The 23,936-nt window shown below is 35.4% G+C and overlaps 1 protein-coding gene across 1 annotated transcript in view; it reads left to right on the top strand.

The window, feature by feature from the left end:
- The window catches only part of ADGRB3 (adhesion G protein-coupled receptor B3), a 463,861-nt gene that overhangs the window by 222,261 nt on the left and 217,664 nt on the right, over positions 1–23,936 (top strand). Inside the window, exons 9-11 of the mRNA XM_061989823.1 lie at positions 5,357–5,551; positions 12,038–12,106; positions 17,455–17,563. Of these exons, the coding sequence (XP_061845807.1) occupies positions 5,357–5,551; positions 12,038–12,106; positions 17,455–17,563 (373 nt within the window). The remainder of the gene's footprint in view (positions 1–5,356; positions 5,552–12,037; positions 12,107–17,454; positions 17,564–23,936) is intronic.

Raw genomic sequence — 23,936 nt, 5'->3', positions numbered from 1 at the left:
GTTTAATGCAAAATCATTGATTAGTATTTAATGAGGGGGTGCTATTGATTCCAGCATCAGGATTAGAAACCACCAAGATCAAGTAATACTATTCAGAGCATTCAGATTATGATTTAAGGTACTCTGGATTGTTCTCTAGTGGAAACAACACTCAAGAGCTTTCAGGTTTCTAATGCAGTTGTATAATTCATGTGACTATTGAAGATGATGTGAATATCCCTTCCTGTTCTTCATCTTAGGAGCATTCTGAAAAATGTTTTTGCATAACGTTAGTGTTTAGTTTGAGATGTGCAAGGCAAAGCAGTTTACAGATCATGAGCAAATTCAGGGTACATTTTTATTTCAAACTGTCTCTCCTCACTTGCTAATTCAGGTTCTTATAGCCCACACTACAATAAAATGTATTAATGACATCATTAGAAATACCTAACCATGAATGCAACACCATCTTAAAAAAGAATGAAGAAAGGATGATGGTGTAGTTACTCTTCAAATTAATCATTCTGTTCAATCATTTATAGGTTTCTTGAGGGTTCATTGTTTTTTGCCCTTTTAAACCATGTCTAGCTGTTAGGTTTGCAGTAATTATTATGCAGTAATAAATTTGTACTCCAACGCTGGAGGCCTAGAAGCTCTGACTTTGTAAAGAGCCATTTTTATTATATCATAATTTCTGATAAATCAAGGGACAAAGGCAATTGGACCTGGAGTCAAAGTCCAGTTAAACATTTCAATAATTTTTCAAGGATGCAGCCATGTAGCATAGGGAGCTAGAGTATGGGCTGATAACTGAAATACCACTTTAACAGCTGCTTATTTCACTGTCTCTCGGCTCATAAACTTTATTTTTAATGAGCCTGCTGTAAGATCACTAAAAAATGACCTTCACAGAGAACTACAAGGGCCTACAGTAGTGACCAAAATATCTTTCTTGGAGAGTGCATAATATCACAATGACCATAGCATAGAAATTAATATAGAAAATAAGCAATATGATGAGAAAAACCTTATAATATGAGAAGATACAAGAATACTTTGTACTTACACACTGAAAAATTCTTGTGGTAGCTGTGCAAGTAATCCACTACTTTCAACTCATATATATCTAGACATCTTCATTAGCTTTGTCAGGGGATGTAGGGAGGTAACTAGGAAAGCTAAAGCCTTGTTGGAGTTATAACTTGCAAGGGAGGTCAAGGACAACAAGAAAGACTTCTTCAAATACTTCGCAGATTAACACTACAGGCAATGTAGGCCCGCTGTTGAATGAGGCGGGTGCCCTGGTGATAGAGGATACAGAGAAGGCAGAATTCCTGAATGCTTTCTTTGCCTCTGTCTGTACTGCTGGAGACTGTCCTGAGGAGCCCCAGACACCAGAGGAAGTCAGGTTAAAGGAGGAGTTCTGTTTGGTTGATGAGGACTGGGTTAAGGATCAGTTGAGCAATCTGAAAGGTGATGGAACAACTTATCCTGGGTGCTGTCTCCAGGCATTTTAAGGACAAGAGGGTCATTGGGAGCAGTACACATGGCTTTAGGAAGGGGAGGTCATGTTTGACCAACCTGATAGCTTTTTATGAAGATATAACCAGGTGGATAGATGGTGGTAGTTCAGTGGATGTGGTTTATCTTGATTTCAGTAAAGTATTTGACACTAGCTCCCACAGCATCCTCACAGCAGAACTGTGCACTGGATGATCAGGTAGTGAGGTGGATTGTTAACTGGTTGAAGAGAAGAAGACAGAGAGTGGTGATCAGTGACACAGAGTCTAGTTGGAGACCTGTATCTAGTGGAGTTTCTCAGGAGTCCCTCTGCCCTTGTGAGACCGCATCTGGAATATTGTGTCCAGTTCTGGGCCCCTCAGTTCAAGAAAGACAGGGAGCAACTAGAGAGAGTTCAGCACAGGGCCACCCACCCACCAATATGATGGAGTGGAGCATCTCCTTTATGATGAAAGGCTGAGGAAGCTGGGGCTCTTCAGCTTGGAGGAGACTGAGAGGTGACCTCATCAGTGTTTACAAATACATAAGGGGTGGGTGTCAGGAGGATGGAGCCAGACTCTTCTCAATGATATCGAGTGATAGGACAAGGGGCAACAGGTACAAGCTGGAACATAAGGGATTCCAAAAAAACATAAGGAAAAACTTCCCTGTGAGGGTGAGAGGGCACTGGAACAGGCTGCCCAGATGGATTGCGGAGTCTCCTTCCCTGGAGACATTCAAAACCCACCTGGATGAGTTTCTGTGTGACCTAATCTAGGTGGTCCTGCTCTGACTACCTAGGGGAGCTGGACTAGATGATCTTTTGAAGTCCCTTCCAGCCCTTAAGATTTTGTGATTCTGTGAATGTTATACCAGTTTATATCAACTGACTGAATAAGCCATGATTTTAAAGTTATGTTCAGGAGCTGCTGTATTAAAAGAAAACAGAACAATTAAGTGACTGCTAATTCCTGCCCTACCCTGCATTTTGCTTGCTGATATGTAGTCAAACTTTCTAAGTAATTCTAATTTTCACTTATGTTTCTTATCTAGACACATTACAACCTTCTGGTTTGTTATGCTGTCTTTAAGAGTATGCTGCTAGTCTAACTCAAGGCAGTGTGGGCCTGGAGGAGTAGCTAAGGATCAGGGAAAAAACTTTTTGTGTTGGAGCCTGCAAGGGTGAAGAAAAGGTGTTCACCAAGCTGTGTACGAGTGTTGTGGCCCAAGTGAGAAAGGGCATTTGTGCTAGGAAGGTGATCTTTTTAGGTATGTCATTGTTTTAAATCAGTTTCAAACTGAGCTGTGATTTAACTTAAGTGCCAATATTTCTGAGGTGCTTTAAACCACTAGCACCATAACCCTAGCTAAGTCTGAAGTAGGTATAATAATTGAGTCTTGTGACATTGTGGGCATTTACTAGACTTAGTTTTATCATTTTTTCCAAAAGCAGAATGTCTTACTGAAAACACTAAGGGGTATACTACAGTTCCCACTTCTGCTGCTAGAGAGCTGTGAAATTTTTCACTGAAAACAGAATTTTCCTTGCTAAAAAGCCTAAAACCTAGTAAAAACTAGGATCATTTTAATTTATTATTTTCATTCCAAAGTCTGCTGAGACCAATGCTTATGTATTCTATGTAAGGTCAAAGCCAACAACAAATTAGCCCATGCCATTCTAAAAATGTTGATTTAATGTCTAGCAGAAACAGAGAAAAACATACAGAGAGGTGAACATACAGATGAAGAAAATGAAAGGAAAATAATGTAATATGAAATAAAATGCTAAATAGTTTGACAGCTTTCCTACCAGTGTTTTATACAAACAGAAGAGTGCATTACAGTTTTTATGAGGACAGATCATTTGCCGTTGTTAGTGGAGTTAAAACAACCTCTTTGCTCTCTCAGTTTCTGACTTCAACTTGTGTGATGCCTTTCCCACAGTACATCCTATGACACATGTTAGATTAGCGAGTTCAGCTTTATGGCCTTTTATGTTTTTGGGCATGACTAAAGACACACTGAACATTGTTAGTCCTCAAAATCTGGAAGTATGCTCTGAGGCCAATGAATAGCTGGGTAAGTTCCAGCAAAAGTTGTAGTATAATGTGTTTCTGTGCTAGCTGATGCTCTTTTAATTTGCTACCCAGACACAGCATGTGAACAGATGAGGCAATTGGAAACATTTCACAGGAAAAAGAGCAGATCAAGTTCTTATTTGCTTTCACTTGTTCCCAAGAAAGTAGCTCATAATATTATGTCTATAGTATCAGATCCCTGAATTTAATCATATGAATTTTCTTATATTCTCACATATTTTTCTCTTCTACTACTTTCCTATAAGATTACTTACAATTATTTGACTAATTATTACAGTATTCTGAAGGCTGAGGAAAGTATTTCTGCTGAAATATTAGAAGAAAATTAAAAAATATAACTGCCTGGGTTCACTTCACTGAAATTTCTATAGAAAATATTTGATTGTACAATTATGCTTGTATTTCTGTATTTATGGTATGGAGTAGTTTCATTCCCTGTACATGCTGCAGTGAGCAGATGTTCTCCCAAATCTAAAGTATACTTGGAGTTTGGGCACGCTTCTTGTGATCTATACCATTCCTCAGATGCTACAAAGATGACTAAAGGCCATAGATGTAACTTGAAGCAGCCACTTTACCCAACCCTAGCTGTGTGACATACATCTAGTTTATCTCAGGACCAGTTAAGAATGTAACAAAGTATGATCCAAGAGCATGGAAAAAAAAAATATTTAGTGTATGTCAGACAATGACTTCATTTTTTTTTAAATTGCTCTCATGAAAATTATTTTGAACCTTTTAGTCACTGTGCTATTTTTACTACATATTCTATTCTATTTATATATACATTTAATTATTTATTAAATGAAACCCTACATACCCACACAAAATGACTGGAGAGATATGAAAGTGACAGAAGGTATCTTTACACTCTTCCTTCCACTTCACCACAATACATTTACAGAGATGGTGCCAACAGTTTGGTTGCTAGTTCTATCAAATTTCCTCTGCAGGCCTCCTGCTTAGAGTGAGATCTGTCTCAAGTAATTTGTCTTTTCTTTAATGTGTAAGAACTTATATTTTAAACAACAACCTGGATTGTTTAAACTAGGCACTCTTTTTCAGCCTTTGCTGTCCTTGTGACATCTCTGTCAAACACTATGCACCTTTCTACAATGCTGAGTCATTGTTAAGAGTTAATCAAATCCAAAAGTTCATGTTCTTGTCAGGAGAATTATTCTACCAGCATATGCATTTTGGGTTACCTTTATCACTGCCTCTGTACTGCAAGAGTATCCAGTAAAGCATACTCTCTTGGCTGATGCACAGGAGCAATTTATAAGAGTTTGTATTTCTAGGAAAAACAAAGAGGTTATTCCAAGTTACCACCTTTGTGTTCTTAATGCTACAGAAGAGAGCACCATAATTGGCTTCCACATAGACCATACACTTCTCTATATTAAACCTTATCTGCCTTATCAAAGGTCTTAGTTGTTTCATGAGTGGCAACAGTGATAGTACAGCTGTTTGTCTGAGGAAAACCAGTTCCTTGCTACATCATGGCAGAAGATTAAAGCCACAGTCCAGCCTGATTATTGGCATCCAAAGAGAAGGAAATGGGTGAAATGTGACAAATTCAGTCTTTCAGTATAAAATCCATAATTCTCTCATAAATATAATGATTCTGTCATCATAGTTTACTATATTGTCTTCTCTTTACCAGGATGAACCTTGCTATAATGTCTTTAATATTTATTATTTTTCCCTCTGTTTAGAATTTATCATACTTTTTTGTCAGTAAAGTAGGTTCTGATACTTATTTTATTTTTCTGGTACAGATTAAAGAGCACCTCGCGAAGGGACAGAGGATGTTGGCTGGTGATGGCATGTCCCAAGTAACCAAGACACTATTGGATTTAACTCAGAGGAAAAACTTTTATGCAGGGGACCTTCTTGTTTCTGTGGAAATTCTCAGAAATGTTACAGACACTTTTAAAAGAGCAAGCTATATTCCGGCATCTGATGGAGTGCAGGTAAGAGAAATATTGTAAGGATAATATTTCAATTGATGGAGTTTATGTCAGTGTACTATGTCACCTATTTTACCCACTGAGTCTTCTGAACGATAGATGTAAATATTCACATAAAAACATGTTCACATGTGTAAAATAGGAGACTCAGCTATATTTAATGAGACAAATATCCAGATCAATGCAGCAAGTGTTCTTATGCAACCTGAACCTGCTTTAGCAGGGAGGTGAACTAGATGAAGTCTAGAGGTCCCTTCCAACCCCTGTCATTCTGTGATTCTGTGAAGTGAAAAATGTAAAATCCTTTCTTTGTAAAAATTTCAATATCTTTCTCTTCCAAGGTTTGGTTCGATTGATAGGAATGTCTTCGTAAATCATTTTTGCACTAAGTAATTCACTAGTGTTGTTTCTTCTAGTTCATTTCAGTTCAAAAATCTATTCACAGTGCTTAGTTATGTAATTCTGGCATTGCTTTTTCAGTTCAAATAAATAAAGCTCATTAAAATCGCACGGGAGTGACGGATAGAGTGTTCAATATGGAATTTGTATTACACACATTAGATTAAGTCTTCTTGTGCAAGAGGCCAGTCAAAATAATCTTAAAGATAAAAACAGTATAATTATTTCTATATAATCGTCTGCAAAACTCACTGTGTAATGTTCATTACAATAAATATTTCACAGGCCTTCCAGATCAGGATATTGTTTTCATCTATTTTTGACAATTTCAGACAGTTTTCAAAGACTGTAGATGTGCTGAAAAAAACCCCTAAAAAAGCAAATGTATATATTATTATGAAAAAGATACTTTCATGATCATAAGTTAATAATGAATTTATTAATGCAAGTCATGTGTACATATTTCTTTGTGTCAATTTAAGCATAGATTATAAATACAGTTTAGAATATATTCATGCAGATAAATTATCTTGGAAAAGACCATTTTTCTAATGTTAAGTTTTCAAGAGCTTGCTAATATATTTTTAGTTTTCTTGTTTTTTCTATCCACAAAGGAAAGTGAACTTTCATGTAAAACCAATATTTCTTCTCTGACTTGCAGCCAGCTGAAAGTGATTTTTTCAAGCAGTGCTTTTCAAAAAATATTTTGACTGGACAATCTTTTTTTTCTTTTTTTTTTTTATCATATGAGTTAGTATATTTTTCTACTTTCAGTAAGTTTTACTGTTAAACAGGGTGTTATTTAATGAATTTTTTTAATGTATTTGACAGTCTGACAGTCCAATGGGATTTCTTCATGATTTACAGGCAGTACAGAAACATAGAGTAGAGCCAGACTTGAGAAATAGTTTAGGTCAAGTGTTCATTGACTTCACAGATCAGATCATGTGCATTTTACATATATTATAGAGAATTTGCTTCTTTTCCCACTAGTAACAGTGCCAAAAGTTCTCTTCTCTGCAGCAATGTAGAGCTGTTTCCAAAAGACATAATAGCATTCTGACAGAACTTGGCAAAATGATTAGTACTATTTTAATAATTTTTTATTAAATATTTTGAAAAGAGGAGAAAAGACAAAAAATGGTAAACCTTATTGTGAAGGACAAGGAAGGATTTTTCAAACTAGATAAATACCTGTGTTTCAGGATTTAGCTGCCTAAATACCAAAAGCTCTTAAATCTCTCTGGGAAAAAAAAAAAAAGGCACTGAAATAAAAGAAAACAAAAAAAACCCAGAACAACAGTTGAACAAATTGCAAGCTAAGGCACTATCTAAAAATCAATGCGTAGTGTGCTGGAAAGCATGAGACATAAGAATGAAATATATGTTTTCCACAGCAGATATATTAAGCAATGTTCCTGTTGCTGACTTCTGACGATTTAAAATGAAATCCTGGCTCAGTAAAATCAGTTTAACTGTCAGTTTCTGAGAAAGCAGGATTTTTTCCATATGTAAACATATGTCTTATGCTACCATACTTGGGAGGATTGTATTTAATTTTTATTTTCACTATCACATATTTTTATGCTTTCTAGTCCATCATCCAAGTAAATGAAAAAGATGAAAATTAAATAACTTCATGCAAAAATACCAAGATTTTTCTTTCTCAAGAAGCTCTGAGTGGTGTTCTAATTCTATTCTATTTTTTGCACTAGATAAACAGTGGAGTTTCTTAGGTGATGTGGTTTTGTTGCAATGAAATACTCAGAAAAGCATGAACGAGGTTTAAAATCCCTGAAAATAATCATATGTCATTTTGCATTTATGCAAAGTTTATAGTTTTGAATTGTGGGTATAATATTTTTAAAGATCCATACAAAAACATTCCACCTCCATTAAAACTGAGAAAGGGAAAGTCTAGATGTTGATTTGTTTCTTATGCATTCCATCCATCTGGATCGTTTCTATACTGTCCACAATGTCTGTCTTATATACAGTATTAATATTTGTGAATAGTGCAAAATAATGTGATTCAGAGACACCCTAACAAAAATGATGAACATAAAATTGAGATCAAATTTAAAAATTTGGGGCTGATTGCTCCAAATGAAGATGCAACTACCTGATATGCTGCATAGAAATTGCCACTTCTTTAAGCAAACAGATACCAAGCTCAAAACAAAGGTTCTAAAGGGTGCATTTGTAGTAACAAAGTTTTTATCATATCACTGTTCTTTTCTTTTTTGTGTATTTTAACCTTTTTTTTACAATAATATTGTGTATACATTGCATATACAGTATCAGGAAGAAAAATAACCATGTATGAGACACCTAAAAAATAAGGAAAGTATCCTACAGCAGTGACTAAAAGCAACTGTATAGTAGCAGAAGTAGTAGAAATAGCAGAAGACAGGAGCCACACAATTATTCTATAAGCAGGATCTTTCTCTTAATGTGGAAATTGGTTTAAAAAACTCTATGTAGGTACATTGAGGCTATCAGGTGGTCAGTGTGCTATTACTTGTGTTAGAAGGATGCAACCTAAAGATAATTAAAATTTTAAATAAGCATAATGTAAACAACATGTTGGGACACTTTCCAGAACTGAGCTATCAGTTCTGCTTGAGCTATCTTCTAAAGACAGGATATCAGGAAAGGAACTACCTTTCAGGACAGGATGTCAGGAAGTTGTACAATCCCCCAATCCAGAGATCAACAAGAAACAAGGTTTCCACCCAAAGAAGTTAGAGCAGTGTAATCCCATTTTTATTAGTCACAGGGACCATTGCTGTCAGTCAGGGATTAACAGGATTGCCCAATGCTGTTTTCCCCCACCTCCCACATATACTCCCTGTGCTGAAGTTCAAATGTGGAGGTGACTTAAGGCTATCCATTAATTCCTCCTAGGGAGAAATTCATCTCTAGCTGTATAAAAGGATTTATGACAGCTTTAGTCCTGCAGAGAGGGTCAAAGAACTTGGACTGGAACAGAGAACTGCAGCCATTATATTACAGAATAAAAAGACTGAAAGGAAGGAAATTAAATTAGGAAAACATCATTGTCCATTGCTGACCGTAACTGGCATTATTCTCAGAAAAGCCTGGGTAAAAATAAAGGACTTCAAAATTTGGCTCTACCTGTCACAACATATTCTGTGGTGGCCAGTTCAGTATTACGTAAGCCCTGCTATGAAAGGAAGGAGGTTGATTCTACAGTGAGATCCAGTGTTTACTGTAGAAATACCATCAGATTACATCCATAATGCTTCTAAAATTTAGCCTTCATACCTGTCAGTCAAGGGGAAATGTTGTTTCTTGCAGCATTATTGCAATGAACAGGGAATAGTCAGTCTAGGTGAAAGGCTTTTTAACCCCTATTCCCCTGTCACATTTTTGGAGTGCATCTCATATCTATTCATTATTGAAGCAGCAAAGCCATTTAATCGTCTCTTTGTTTAATTCACAAAGCACCGGTATTGCTGACTGAAAAATCTTCATACATCTCAGCCTCCACTGCTACCATAATATGACATCAACCAGAGATAGAAATAGAGAAAAAAAGATCCCAAGAAGCAAGATATTCTTGTCACCAGGTTCATCTACATCATTTATATTTTATTGGCAAGTACAAAGTACATATTAAATCAGTTACTACTCATCTTTCGTTTGTGCTCAAGTTTAGGATTGTTTATGAACTTTTTCCACATATATTTCTAGTAGTTATTTTAATGCTTTCATGTAACTGAAATAAACATAAGATTTAATGAACACATTACATGATTAGCAAAATCATATAATTTATCATCTGCAAGAAACATATATACCTCCTGAGTCATTTTCAGGCAATCTAGGCTACTCTCAAATAGATCTCATTACATGGACATGGACACTTCTGCAATTAAGGGTTAGACTTTTTTCTGCAGTGGCTGTGGTGTTGTACAAAACTAGCTTTGAACCATGTCCTTAATATCATAAATTATCCCACACTATCCATGCTGCAGCAGCTAGACTACTGCTGGCACTATAACAAGTTCAAGTTAGCTAAAATTTCTGTCCACTGCATTTCCATGGTTCTACACTGCAAAAAGTGCAGAACTATCATGTTTTAAAAACTGTTTTCCTCAGACAAAATCTCCCTAAGGCTGACTCTACCTAGTAGAACTCTGCCAAAATCGTAATGTCTTAGAGTAGATGTGGTTATAGTGCCATGAAACTGCTTTGGCTTTATTTCTGTTGGGGGACCAATAAAGCTGTAAGTCTTTCCTAGCTGAAATGATATTTTCGCAATTATGATTATCCATCCTGGTTGAACTGGCAAACCTTTTGTAATGAATACTAAATGTAACTCTTTTCAGTAAGCTTTATTTTGCTACTGAGTACTTGAAAGAGATGGAATGTATTCTTGGTATATAACCAATAAATAGCTACATTTTCTTCTTATCTTCAGCTTGAGACAAAATTTCCCATCTGTGTCACTGCCAAGTGAATGAACTATCAGAACAATCTTCTGTGTCCTATCCTTAATCCACATTATCCCGTCCCAGTGCCTATTTGTCATTTTCACAGGAGTTTTTCTGAGCTATTTCCCTTCTTTTTATGAAGTCTTGTGATACTGAAGCTTAAACATATTTTGCTAATGACTTCAGTGAGAGAAAAATTGTGCCCTTATTAATGTAGAGGACTATTTTGCCCAAGTTTACAAAAGTTTCAGTCACCTCTATATTAAATTTGCCAAGTAGCAGCAGTTTTTATCCACAAAATTTTATGCTTAGCATAATTAACTTCCTTATGGTGAGGCAAAGATGAATCTTCTCACTTGTCAAGTAGTTAGTGTAAGGACTGGATTCAACTGGTAAAATGATTTTATGTACAAATAGTTTTGCCATATTTATTTAATTTTCTGTCCTACAATTTTTTACCTATATGGTTGTGAAACACCTAAAATATCTGCAAAACAAAATCTCATATTTTGAAATTCATATCTTTTCAAGCACAACCACAGTATCCATAGTATACTAAAGCTGGAAGTTATTTCTGTTCTCATTTCAGCCACCATGCAGCTGAATGCTTTCTATGTTCAGTTAAAATTATTTCATATTTAAACTGTATTCAAGCCCTAATTATGCCCCCAAAATGGCTGGAAACTAAGTGCAGGTGAGGGAATGACCATTAAACTGAGTTCCAATGGGGTCATATGTTTGGTTTTCTACTTCAAGGTTTTTCAGAGCTTGTGAGGATCTTAATTGCCCTCTTCAGCTGAGGTCAGTGGAAACTACATTTATCTTTTATGAAGGAATAGATAAATTATAATTGACAGGCTGTAGACAAAATTGATATTCTGCACTGAAATTGATACAAAGCTGAGCAGAACAGACTGCACACATTGTTAGCTTTCAAAGATGAAGAAGTTGGGAATACAAATTGGTAGAGAGAGCAGACAAATTTAGAAAGTTCTACACAAACACGTGGAAGAAAGTGATTTTTAAAAAGCCTGATTTAAAAGCTAAATGCCCTGGCTCTTATTTGTTTGTTTCTTACAATTAAATGAGTAGGACAATCCTTCATTTTCTGTTGAAATTACTAAAAGGAGAGAGGCAAATGTAACTTTTTAAAAATAAGATACATCTGGTTTCACACGGCATCTATCAGTGCAGTATCATTCTATGCAGCATTTATGAGCATTAAAGATCATTTTCATGTTTTGAGTGGAAACTAGTGACCCCCCCCAGGGCTAGTGTTTTCTTAGTGTACCTTGTTTATTTGCAAGATATATATTTGTCTAGTTTCTGAAATGAGAGAAATTTTAAAATAAAACATTACCACATTTCGAAGTTCAACAAGTTTGAAACAGGTTTTATTTTACAACAAAGCAATAGTAGGAACCTGATTGTGTGGCCATAAATGAATAAATAATCATAACGTATACGTACCCTTCTAATGTATTTTTTTTGTTATCTCCTCCACTGACAGAAAACAGGCTGCAGAACTCCATCTGTATTAGAGGAAGGAAACTTTTTAAATGTCAACTTAAAGATATGACTGTTTATGTCATTGAAAGTAAGTTTACTTTGTCTTCTATTGATTTTTCAGAACTTCTTTCAAATCATTAGTAATCTATTAGATGAAGAAAACAAAGAGAAATGGGAAGATGCACAACAGGTAAGATTTTATTTATTTTATGTTATTACTCATCAATTTAAAAAAATTAAGAACAGTTTATTGTAACTTTCACTGTGTGAGAAGCCACCCATTTTTTCAGTAAGTCATAATAAGCTGAAATGTATGGTTCAAAAAAGTAGGTTAAAAATATGCCCTGCTGTAGGTAAAAGGAAATTCTAACTGAGATAAAATTTTGGAAATAACTGATGTTTTTCAAAAAGGAGTAACTGTAAGACCCAATGCCTAATTCCTTAAATTAAAACTGTATTAAGAATATAAGGTGCTTCTCTTGAACAGACTTCCATTGCATTCCATGGCATGATTCATTATGTCTTTCCCTCTGATATTGTAATGAAATACTACTAAAGGCTAGCTGCAATTATATTTTTATCAAACAGAACACGTCAGAACTTACCTAAAGAAATCATACAACACCACTACAGAACTTACTAAAATTTACACAGGAGACCTAAGTTAAAAGGTGTATTTAAGAGAACAAATGTGATCCTTAAGATCGACAAATTTGGAGACTACTTTAGATATGATGATAGCACTTTAGTACAAAATAGTAAATGATAATAAAAATATTTATAAATATTTTAATATTTATAGAGTTTACAATTCAAATGAAAACTTTTTCTTTTGGCTTAAATATCAATATTTCGTACATGCTTATACCAAGAACACTGTAGGACAATGTTAATATTTATGGTCATGCACATGACTGTAGAACCATTAAATATAGACAGATATAAATAGCAGTGACAATGGGAATGATTATGTACAGAGAAAATATACAGAATCATAGAACTGTGTCAGGAGGTTGGGACATCCCTTTTCTTGATGGTATCTCACAACAGGACAAGGGTTAATGGGATGAAGCTGGAACACCAAACGTTCCATTTAAACATAAGAAAAAACTATTTCACTGTTCAGGTGAGGGAGGCCTGACACAAGCTGCCCAGGGAGGATATGGATTCTCCTTCTCTTGAGGTCTTCAATAACCACCTGGACACGTTCCTATGCGACCAGGTGTAGGTAGACCTGTTTTAGCAGGATGATTGGACTAGATGATCTCTAAAGGTCCCTTCCAACCCCTACCACTCTATGATTCTATGATTCTATGAATCATTTTAGTTGGAAAATACCTTAAAGATCATTCAGTCCAGCCACTAACCTCACACTGCCAAGACCTTCACTAAATCACGTCCCTCCCTATATGGAGGTAGTCAAAGGCAAGGAAACATTTCTATATGGAAAATCGTTAAACAAAATAGATATTTCACTATGAAAAAAGAGTTCAATAGAAGCCTTTAAAATGAGGAATGGATTGGAGAGTATGATATGGGAATAATTAATCTATTTGCTCGTGGTATTTCTGAGTAACTAGGAGGTTATTTTATTATAGAAATTCAAATGAAATATCTTCTTACTGATGAAAATTCACAAGTTATCAAAGTAAATAGACAAATTAATGAAAGAAGAATTAGTATAGGACTCTTCATGGAAAGATCCCATTTTTGTTAAAGGAAGTTCTTTGGCAAAAAAAGTGCTAAAGACTGGATAAGAATTCCAAAAGAAGTATTGCTGTATGCATGCCCCTTCTAACTCTTCCTTAGACATCTTGAGTTTGCCTCTCTCAAGGCAAGAAAACATCTTAGTCTTTGGTCTACACTTATATGATCATTGCCACTGTGTTATGTAGATACTTGAATTGTGTGCAATTTTAATGTGGTTCTCAGTAAATAACTAGGTGTTCGAAGGTCTTTGAAGCTATTTAACTTTTTGTAACATTTTTGTAAGTTCAACTTTATAACATGACTAAAAAGGAGAAAATCGGGAGTTTTCACTACCAATTCAAACCTTGCAGTAGACATATGATGCTGCAGCTGACCCATTGAATTTAGACAGCAACTGTATTTTTTCTTTTGTTGTTTTTCTGTTTCTCTGTGTAAAAGCCAGCTACAGAAATACACCAAGTATTTAATTTCTCTAGAAGTGGTGGATGGATGCAGCAAAATCACGTGTATGTGGGCAGTTTCCATAAACAGCACCAAGATTAAGGAACCAATATTAAGCAACTCTTTTAGCCTCACTAATGAACACACAGGATATCACTTCTTATGTTGTCAGTCCTGTCTTCTGCCTCTGTCCTGCCTGCTCACTCATGACATGTCCTCCATCTGTCCCGTGACGATCAAGGGGATGACAGCACCTGAGAGGAGATGGTGAGAACATGGAAGTAAAAGAAGGAACAAGAAATTTCCAATTTTCTCCTCTCATTGCTGCTGTAGAAGAAGTAGTGTTGAGAAAGGGAGAGAAGTTACTTCTAATTTTCTGTAGCTCCTTCTCCTTACTTGCTAATTTATTGTCTCACAGACAGGAACTCAAGCGATCACCATGATAAGCTGAACACACGAGTACTGGGGTCATTGATGCCTGGTGACAAAGCTGAGGAATTCACTAAATCTTAGACTCCTGATGGCACCTCAAAACATCATATCACAACTCTTGTTACTGTCCTTGAGGAGTTACACAGGCCATTTCAAATAAACTACTAAGGCAACTAGCTATTCATCCAGGCTAGTAAGAGTGAGCTGGACTCCTAAGCACGCCTAAAGTTCTGTGCCCAGAGTATCTAAAAAAACCAAAAAATCCTATTTTCTGCCAGATTTTGGATAAAGCATTGAATTGTTATGGTTAAATAGAATTGAATTTTAAGACAGAAACAATGTTATTTGAAATCACTACATCCTGTGTGAAGAATCTTTTAGGTTTTATGACAAAATCAAGGTAAGAATTGAACTTTAAAAGAATGTGTACAAGTCACTGTGTACTGTGGAGACAATCTAGCACAAATACTATTGTCTCATTAAAAAGAGTAAGATCATTCTGTTCTGATCCAGCCACTCAGATGACTTTTTTTTGGTAATGAAACATTGCAAACCAAGTGGCAATCCAAGCAACTCTTTTTGCCAGTTTATGTTCTTTTCTTAAACTCTGCAGCTACTATTAAGCAAAGATCTCTTAGCCTATTTTCTCGATTCTTTGCTGGAAAAAAATCTTACTGTCAGCAAATTGCTTACTTTTTGTCAAGTATACAGCTGCAATGCCTCAGCACATCCCTTTTTCTAGATTAAATACCAACCATTGATAGCATTAATTACACGTTAAGTAGTTTTCTGATATGCAGCACTCACTTTTTATACTTGCCTTTTGTTAAGAACCTGTGTAAAGCACTGCACACAAGGAATCACTTCAAGTCCTAATGCATAAGTTTATACTGGTGTTTCAAAACACAGAAGCTATTCTGCATATTCTTCATCACCATCTTCTGACATTTTATTGATTAAACAGTACACTTCAGATATTAAAAAGAAAAGAGTATCTCTGTAGTGCTGACTATTCAACAGGTTCTGAAGAAGTTATTATTATAAAAATTTATGTACAAAAACCAGAGTGAAAAAAATCTCAATGAAACTTGTCAGTGTGTAATTTGGAGTGTGTGTGCTATGAATGAGATGGATGCATAAACCACACTCACTATTTTAGTAACTCATCATTAACTCATCCTTCATCCCGCCTGGACATGTTCCTGTGTGACCTGATCTAGGTGGACCTGTTTCTGCAGGGGGGTTGGACTAGATGATCTCTAAAGGTCCCTTCCAATCCCTACCATGCTGTGATTCTATGATTCGATGATCTAAAGCAGCATTGACAACCTGTTAGGATCATAAATGTCACAAAAAATTCTTCATAAGAATGATATTGCTGCCCTGCCTTTTATAAAAAGCTCTATGTAGAAAATAACACATTGTGAAATTCTCTGTCCTCAACTGAGCAACTGTGAATCTAGACAGATAAAACAAGAGGAAAATGGAGCACAGCTTGATGGAATTTATATTCTGTACAGGCATTTTGTAGAATCTGTAGTCCTGGTAGTGGAAAGAACAGGTTGAGTGTTGCCCATAAATTGAAATTTGGACATCTCACCGATCCAAATTAAAAAAGCACTGTGAACACATCATCCATTCTTCTTCTGTTGCAAATTACTGTATTACCGAAAAAATATCTTGTTCATAACAGGACTTAACAAACAGAAATTATTTTTACATGTGTGCTATGAGAAGAATTTTTAAGGTCATTAATAATCATTTTGACCTTTGCTGCAGTTTTGATGATACATCATTATTGTTGAATATAACAATTTTTAATGTTTTCGTGATCATAGTAGCTTACAGCTTTGCAAATAAACTGTGTTTCTTGGAAGTGTGTTAGTCCTTACCATTTGGAAAGTCATATTGAAAGGCTGCATCAGCCACGCACAGATTGCTGCAATTTAATTTAGATTACCATGTCCAGTTCTGGGCTCCCCAGTATTAGACATGAATGTAAGAGAATGAGCCCAGTGAAAAGCCATGGTGTTTAGGGGACTGGAACATCTGATATGCAAGGTGAAGCTGAAAGAGCTGACACTGTTTTGCTTGGAAAGAGAAAACTCATCAGGGATCTTGCCATTCTTAAAATTTCCTGAGCAAGGGGCATAAAGAAGACTGAGCCTGACTCTTCTTAATGCTGTCTAATGACAGGATGAGAAGCAAGGGGCAAAAATTAAAATTCAGCAAATCGCTTTTAAAGATAAGAAAAATCTTTTCACTGTGAAAGTGATTGAATGCTAGACACATTGCACAGATAGACTCTGAGCTCTCCATCCTGGGAGATGTTCAAAACCCGACTGCGTGTGGTTGTGGGCAATCTGCTAGAACTTACCTTGGTCTGAGCAGGAGCTTGAACTAAATGATTGTGAGAGTCCCCTTCTTAGCTATTTTATGATTCTATGGCTCCATGTCAACAATGAAAATATATTACCAGTAACGATTTATATTACTCAAATATTGACTGAAGCAACAAAGTTTTATTATGCTGGAGAGGCCATGGTAAAATTTGCATTCTTCTGTTTATATCAGTAGTTCTGAAGTTACTGAAGACGTCTTCGAGAGGAAGGAAGAGTATTTTACTTATTCTGGAATATGAAATACTTTAACAATTAATTAATGAGCAGCAAAATCTTTTCTTATAAGTGCAATGACTTGGAGCAAACGTTGCACAGTTCCAGTACAAAGCTGATGACATGGAGCTTTATGGAAAGTAGTGTCTGTTCACATTAGGATCTAATGACAAAACGGTTGGTTTACAGTGATAGAAAATGTTCAGTATTGAAACATGGAAAGACCAGTTGTACTGTTACATCTCAAGTATCATTTGATGACATTTAGATTTTATTTGAATTTACTACTGTAGAGATTCTGATATTATAGTTAATGACATATCTGACTTTCCTTTGTTAGATCTATCCAGGCTCAGTGGAGTTAATGCAGGTGATTGAAGATTTTATACACATTGTTGGAATGGGAATGATGGACTTTCAGAATTCATACCTAATGACTGGAAATGTAGGTAAGAAATAGGAATTTCCTCTATCAAATTTGTGACCTATTGAAAATCAAAAATTGCAAGTATGTACTGTAGAGTTGCTGCTTCTATCACAATCCAGATTGAACTGCTCCTCGTCATGGTTATCTCCTCTCTGGTTCAACATACTTGGTATGCCTTACACATTGCATTTCTCCATAATTGTATCTCAATATCTAAATGCAAAGCTTCAGACTCCAAATAAGATTCAGAAAATACTCATTAGAGTACTATGAACTGTGTACTATGAACTGTAGATATATGTTAGGTTATTTCCAGGATACAGTGTTTCAAATGGGAATTTATAAAATCATGTTAATTAAGATAATAATGATTAAACTTAATAGCTTGAGAAATGTAGATTTTGTTGATATTATCATTTTTAATATTCTGCTCTCCGAAAGAGCAGTCTTTGCACATGTTATAATGGGATAATAATCAGCATGGATGGGTAAGCAAGATTTTTTTTTAATCTTATCAGTTCCCAAAATCATTGAAGCCTATGCTTTTTACACACATTTTCTCTGTGTTTGACGGTTTTAAAATTTTAGTCAGGCTTATTTTTCAAAATTTTTTTTCAGCACTGGAAAATTTCCAGACAATATAACAAAATAATAACGATAATCAAATATGAAGTTTCTTAGCAACTGAATGACACTTATTAGTAGCCATAAATGTTTCTGTAATATCGCAGCATTTTATCAAAAATTCAACAAACAAAAAGTTTGAAAAGCTCTTTTCTAAGCATTTCATCTTTGGTTAGCATCTTGGTTTTGTGCAGTGAACAAATTTCAGTTGTATGTTTTTCTGATAGCAAAACTTCTGGTGTCAATATGTTCTTTCAGATGTTCAGTTAGCATCTTCCTACGTCTTTATATGTCAGTTCTTCAGGAAATTGTTAGAATTAGTTAGAAAACATGGTCATTTAGAAATTAGTTGGAAGAATAGTGCAGGGAAATAGTGCAGGGAAATTGGAATCTCCCTGTTGAAAATCTTAAATTGCCACACAGTAATAAATATTTATTATTATGAGCTTTATATTTAGATTGACAGGAATGTAAAAACTGGCACCTCTAAGGCACAGCCTTGTATTGGAGACATGTCAAAGAACTCACTGAGAACAACTCCAACAGTCTTTAAATGTTTAAAACATTTCAGTAAGCTGTATGGGGAACTTGAGCTTTTAAGCGGTGATTTATTGTATCTGTTGTTTGCTGTTTGCACTCTAGTACCACTTAAAGCTTCTTCCAGTTGTCAGTCCTTCATTATGGAAGACCCTGCCCATTTTTATAAAGAAAAGACAGTCTCTTTCTTGAAATGCTTGTTCCGTGGCCTTTTTAATGCAAAATAAAAAGATGAGCTTATTTAAAGAGCATAGCCTTTGCTGCTTGCAATGTTGTACTGCACTCTGATCTGTTCGTCCTCTGAAAAACCTCGAAAATGTTTTAATACATGTTCAAATAATCTCTGTCTCTACATATACATGGCTTCAAATAGGAAGTAGCAACAACTTTCCAATTGAATCAGAAACCACACTATGCCCTGGCTAGTCCGGATAACTGCATCATCTGAACAGTCTTCATTATCTTTCTCTTCCCACATATAAGATATTTTTAAGCACTCGGGTGTAGGTCTGTTCTTAACTCTATAACCCTCAAATGAACAGAATGAAACTGATAAAAGTAAAATGAATTTATAGGTTTATTCTGATTACCTAGCTGCATGCCTTGACATACTGGCATGAGCTTATCCTCTCTTAGCTGAGTCAACTGTCAAAAAAGGACAAGGTCAGTGCTGTGAAAATCATTGACCAAAATACTGGAGCTCAGGTGAGATGGGGACTTAAAGTTATTATCAGCAAGGAAGTAGCTAAGAAGGTAGACGTGGAGAGTTGCCATGCCACTGTTAAACTTTTCAGCGTGATTGCTTTTAATGCCAATTTTTTGTTGTTTCTCAGCAAAACAACAGAGACAGGTTCCAAATCCAGATGATCCAATATCTGAACTTTGGGGCAACCTCAGTCAAATCAAATGCATTTACGTTAAAGCAAGGACTGTCTTCTCTTAGCTCTTCTCTCAAGGAGAAAGAAAATTCTATGAAAAACTCAATTAACATAAAAGCAACAATTCGCTTCAATCATGCATGGCTGGGACAGATGGCATTTGTTTTATTTATGTGCTCTCAGTTCTATATTATATTTTTTTAAGAAATTATTAGGTAAAATAAAATCCTCTGATAGGAGCTGAAAGCCTTCTTCCTCCTCCTCCACCTCTTCCTCCTCCTCAGGACCAGCTGAGCCAGACACAGGAAAAGGATAGTATGAAAAAAAAACAGGAGCATTATCTGACACTCAGATTCTTGAGTGGTAGAATTAGCAGGAAGCACAGTCCCACCTGCAAGTTTTTAACATGATGGGAGAAAAGCTTTTAAACTATGCTGTGTTAACTAGTTGTTTCCAGTTTTCTCTGTTTTGAAAGGTGAGTTCCTGATTTTAGTTCAATGAATTAAGCTTGTTGTTCAACAGCCTTTTGAGCTTTTCTGAGAGCTAAAGGCCTAAGCAGATCTGCCTGAGGGGTTTTACTGGTTTGAGTTCTCAATGTGGTAAGCCATTAAGAGTTCTGAAGAAGTATACTAAAAAGTGGTTGAACTGCTTTCAAGAAATACTCGTCCTTTAAGTTTTAAAAAATTATTAGACAGCAAGACTGGAATGCCCCAAGCTTAGCTGTCTTTAAAGGTATAGGTGGAATGTGGAAGTGGAAACAGGGAGCAGTATTAGAGGATAGATATTTCTATGGCAGATTAAGATTCTTTTGTAAAGGAAAGTTTTCCCTCTGTTGCCAAATAAATTTCCTTAAGAGCAGCAGCCAAAAAAATGGCTAAAGGAGTCTCTTGTCAAAAATCAATCTTAAAAGTCTTAGAAGATATTAATGAGGACACCAAATAAACTTGAAGTTCGGTGGGTTGCCATGGATGTTATTTGGAACTGACAGAAAATAAACAGAATCTTCAGTGTGAGAAAAGACACTTTTGTTAATTTTATGAATACTGATGTTTCAGTGATCAGTGATGTTCTAAAATATGGAGATATCACAAAGTTATTTAGACTATTCAAAGACAAGAAAAACTGAAGATCTCCAGGGGGTACAGTGAAATGAAAAGAAGGCAATATCCACTGGCAGATTAAATTCAGTGTTGACAGAGCATATAAGAGAGAGTAGTTCAAACCATACATAGTGCAGGAATGTAAAATGATTCAGTAAAATCACATGGTCACTTTTCAGCAAAGCTCAGAGAGAAGAAAAGCATTCGTGTGCAAAAAGAGCACTGTAAAGAAAATACAGTTGTTTTTTTTTAAAAAAAAAAAAAAAACAACAACAATGTAACCACCACTTGCAATGATCTTTGCAATTGAGACTTTATGGTCAGAAGTCATTTTACTTACTTGAAGCATCATAAAGTTTGCCAAAGTCACCCAAAGCTTCTGTACAGTCAAAGGAAACTAGCACTAAGGGTAACAAGTTATGTCACCTTCAACATCTAAAGTAAGGATATGGGTTGCCTTCTGGAAGTTCTTCCACTGGCTATAAAGACAGCTGAGTGCCTAGTTTAGGCTTCAATGATTTATGTCATCTAAAGCAGAGAAGGGCTTTAAAGCAGAGGGTAAGTAACCAAAACCTATGAACATAGAGAGGTTCAGAGCTACATGAAAAAAATAAACCAAAAAACAACTAAAATTGAAACAGATTGAGAACTGGAATGATTTGAATGGATATTTTTGAACAGATTGTTAAAAGGAACTACATGTACACAACTATGAAAAGAGAAACTAGGCTGACATCTCTGTTTAATTTTGCTCACAGGAAAAAACCAGAATTCTTAACACTACAGTAGCACTTTTAATTCTGAACGAGATGGGGCCAAAGTCTTAAGAGAAATAAATAAAAGCAAGTAAATGTTTTCTTATTGAGTGTAGCTAGCTATGATACCTGAAAATTAAGAGAGATAATTCATGCTTCAATGCATAAATCAACTTCTGTCTGTTATTTGTATGCTTAAAAATAGCTAGTGTGGCACCAGTACTCTGATGAGTAATCTGATCCACTAGAGTAATTAACTTATAATTTTCTGTTTAAGCCTTCATACTGAGCTGCTTAGATAAGCTTTATGAGTACTGACAGAAAACAATGTCTTATTTCTGCCTTCATGGACAGACCAGGATGCCATAAGAGAGACAATTACTTAAAATAGTGTCCATTGTCTTGTAGTTTTGTCCACTTTCTTGTTTCCCCTTCAATCTTCAGTTCCACTTTCAAATGCATTGAAGTTGTACAAAAGGTTAAATAATCCTGTAGACTTATGAAGAGTATCTTGAATTTTTCAGTTGTGGCTACAGATATGTAGAAATGTTAGTGACCAAAAGAGTTTTCAGAAGATGTACCTGATCTAGCTGTAAGGTACAAACAATGGTACACCTGTTGAGCTTTGAGAATCCTAGAAACTAAGCAAGCTGGATTTCTATCTGTTACTGTGGGTTCACCTTTTCCCAAGGTAAGATTTTTAGGTCTTGTAAATTCTGGATCCTGTTCACACTCTCCAGAAACCTTTCCATATTATATATTTCACTTACTTATCCTAATGACATCTGCCTAATCTCCTTATCTTTTTTTTTTTTTTCTGTCAGTTAGTGATGTGTATCTTAAATGCAGCACTTGAGATCCTCTGACTCTTATAAATATCATACTGGCCTAAAATATGCCAAGAGGCTGAATTAGTTTTAAATCTTGCAAGGGTCTTTTTTTCAAATATATTGAAGAAGACAGAAATAAATCCACAACACTGATATTAACTTGCCCAAAGTTGTAAAGGAGTTGTCTAAAGTTTTCAGTCAGGAAACAACTATTTTAATAGTTACTTACACATACACTCAGAATTACTTTATAATTAAATTCTTGTTCTGAGGTTGTATAGTGCTAAAGCACAGTATTGTGAATTTTAAAGTGGGTATTTATGGTTAATAAAATATTCAACGAGTAAAATTTCAACATTTTCTTCCAGTAGGAAGAATATTGGAGCTATCAGACAAATGAAAATACAAATTCCATAGAATGTCCCAAAACGCCATGTTTACATCAGCTTATTCTGTAATAACACATGTTTTCACAAAGCAAACTTTAAAGGTACAGCCTGTAAAGAACCACTGTGTGGATTGCACTGATTGTTTTTAAGAAGGTAAACATGAATCATTCCTTGTAGTGTGTTATAGTTCGTGGGTAAATACTTTTGTAATGATGAATATAATTATGTTTGGTTTTGGTAAGAGCAAATTTGGACAAGGAAAAATTAAAGTGAAAATTGCATGGTTTTGCAATGAAATATGTCCCTAATAGATACAAAAACACAAGTCCCCTTTAATTCATGGAGTGTTTATATTCTCTTCAGATTTCTGCCTAGCTTTTGAATAGCTAGCAAAAAACACACCAAAGTCAGTCATATTTAGCTAATATATTTTCTTGTATTTTATGACATGATTTTGATATATAGAATATTGCCAGTTTCCACTGTCTAATATCCTGTTTCTTTTCAAATCAACCTGAAAAAGTCATCATCTTCCCATTTCAGACTGGGATGTGGCTATTATGATTGATTCTATAAACATGAAAGGACCCAATGCAAGCTTGAGAACTGCCCCAGTGTTATCCATACTGTTTAATTCCTGGCACCTGCCCAAACAATGTCAAAGCATGGTTCAGAGGATAATGCAAGTGAGAAATCACTCCTCATAAGCATAATTAATGCTTTTCTCATTGCATTGCGGTGCATAGTCAGTCACACTGTTCTTGGATAGCAGGCATGGTGGTTAGAGCACTTATAAGTTCCACCTTCTGCCCTCTGTTCTTTTCATTCTTTGACTTCTGCTCCTAATCTTCCTTGCTTCACAGTCAGATGTAGCCCACCAGTCTTTCCTGATCCACACTTGTATGCTGTTGGTTGAACATGTGCTCTGTTTTGTGAAAGTCAACATTTATCATGTTTCTTTCTTCACTCCTCAAAAAATCCTTTCACTTCCAAGGTTCATACATGTCCAGCATTTCGCAATTCTTCATTTGCTCACACCATATGGAACAATCTTCTGGTGGATGAAGGCTATCTGGAGAGACAGTTTTCGTAGAAAAAAAGACAAAGGAATATGAAAACTGCAAAAGTCAATTTGAATTTTTTTTTATTCTCTTACATACTTCTGCTCTCTACATATTCATATCATTTCCTTTGCGGCAGCCTCAGCAATTCCTTGATAGGATCAATATGTTGGCTTTCAGAACATTCAAACTTTCTGCATTGATTAAAGGAGAAAACTTCA

Source organism: Colius striatus, chromosome 2 (assembly GCF_028858725.1).
Source record: "Colius striatus isolate bColStr4 chromosome 2, bColStr4.1.hap1, whole genome shotgun sequence".
Taxonomy (NCBI): domain Eukaryota; kingdom Metazoa; phylum Chordata; class Aves; order Coliiformes; family Coliidae; genus Colius; species Colius striatus.
The sequence above is the reverse complement of the archived record's forward strand: the minus strand, read 5'-3'. Positions and strand labels throughout refer to the sequence as shown.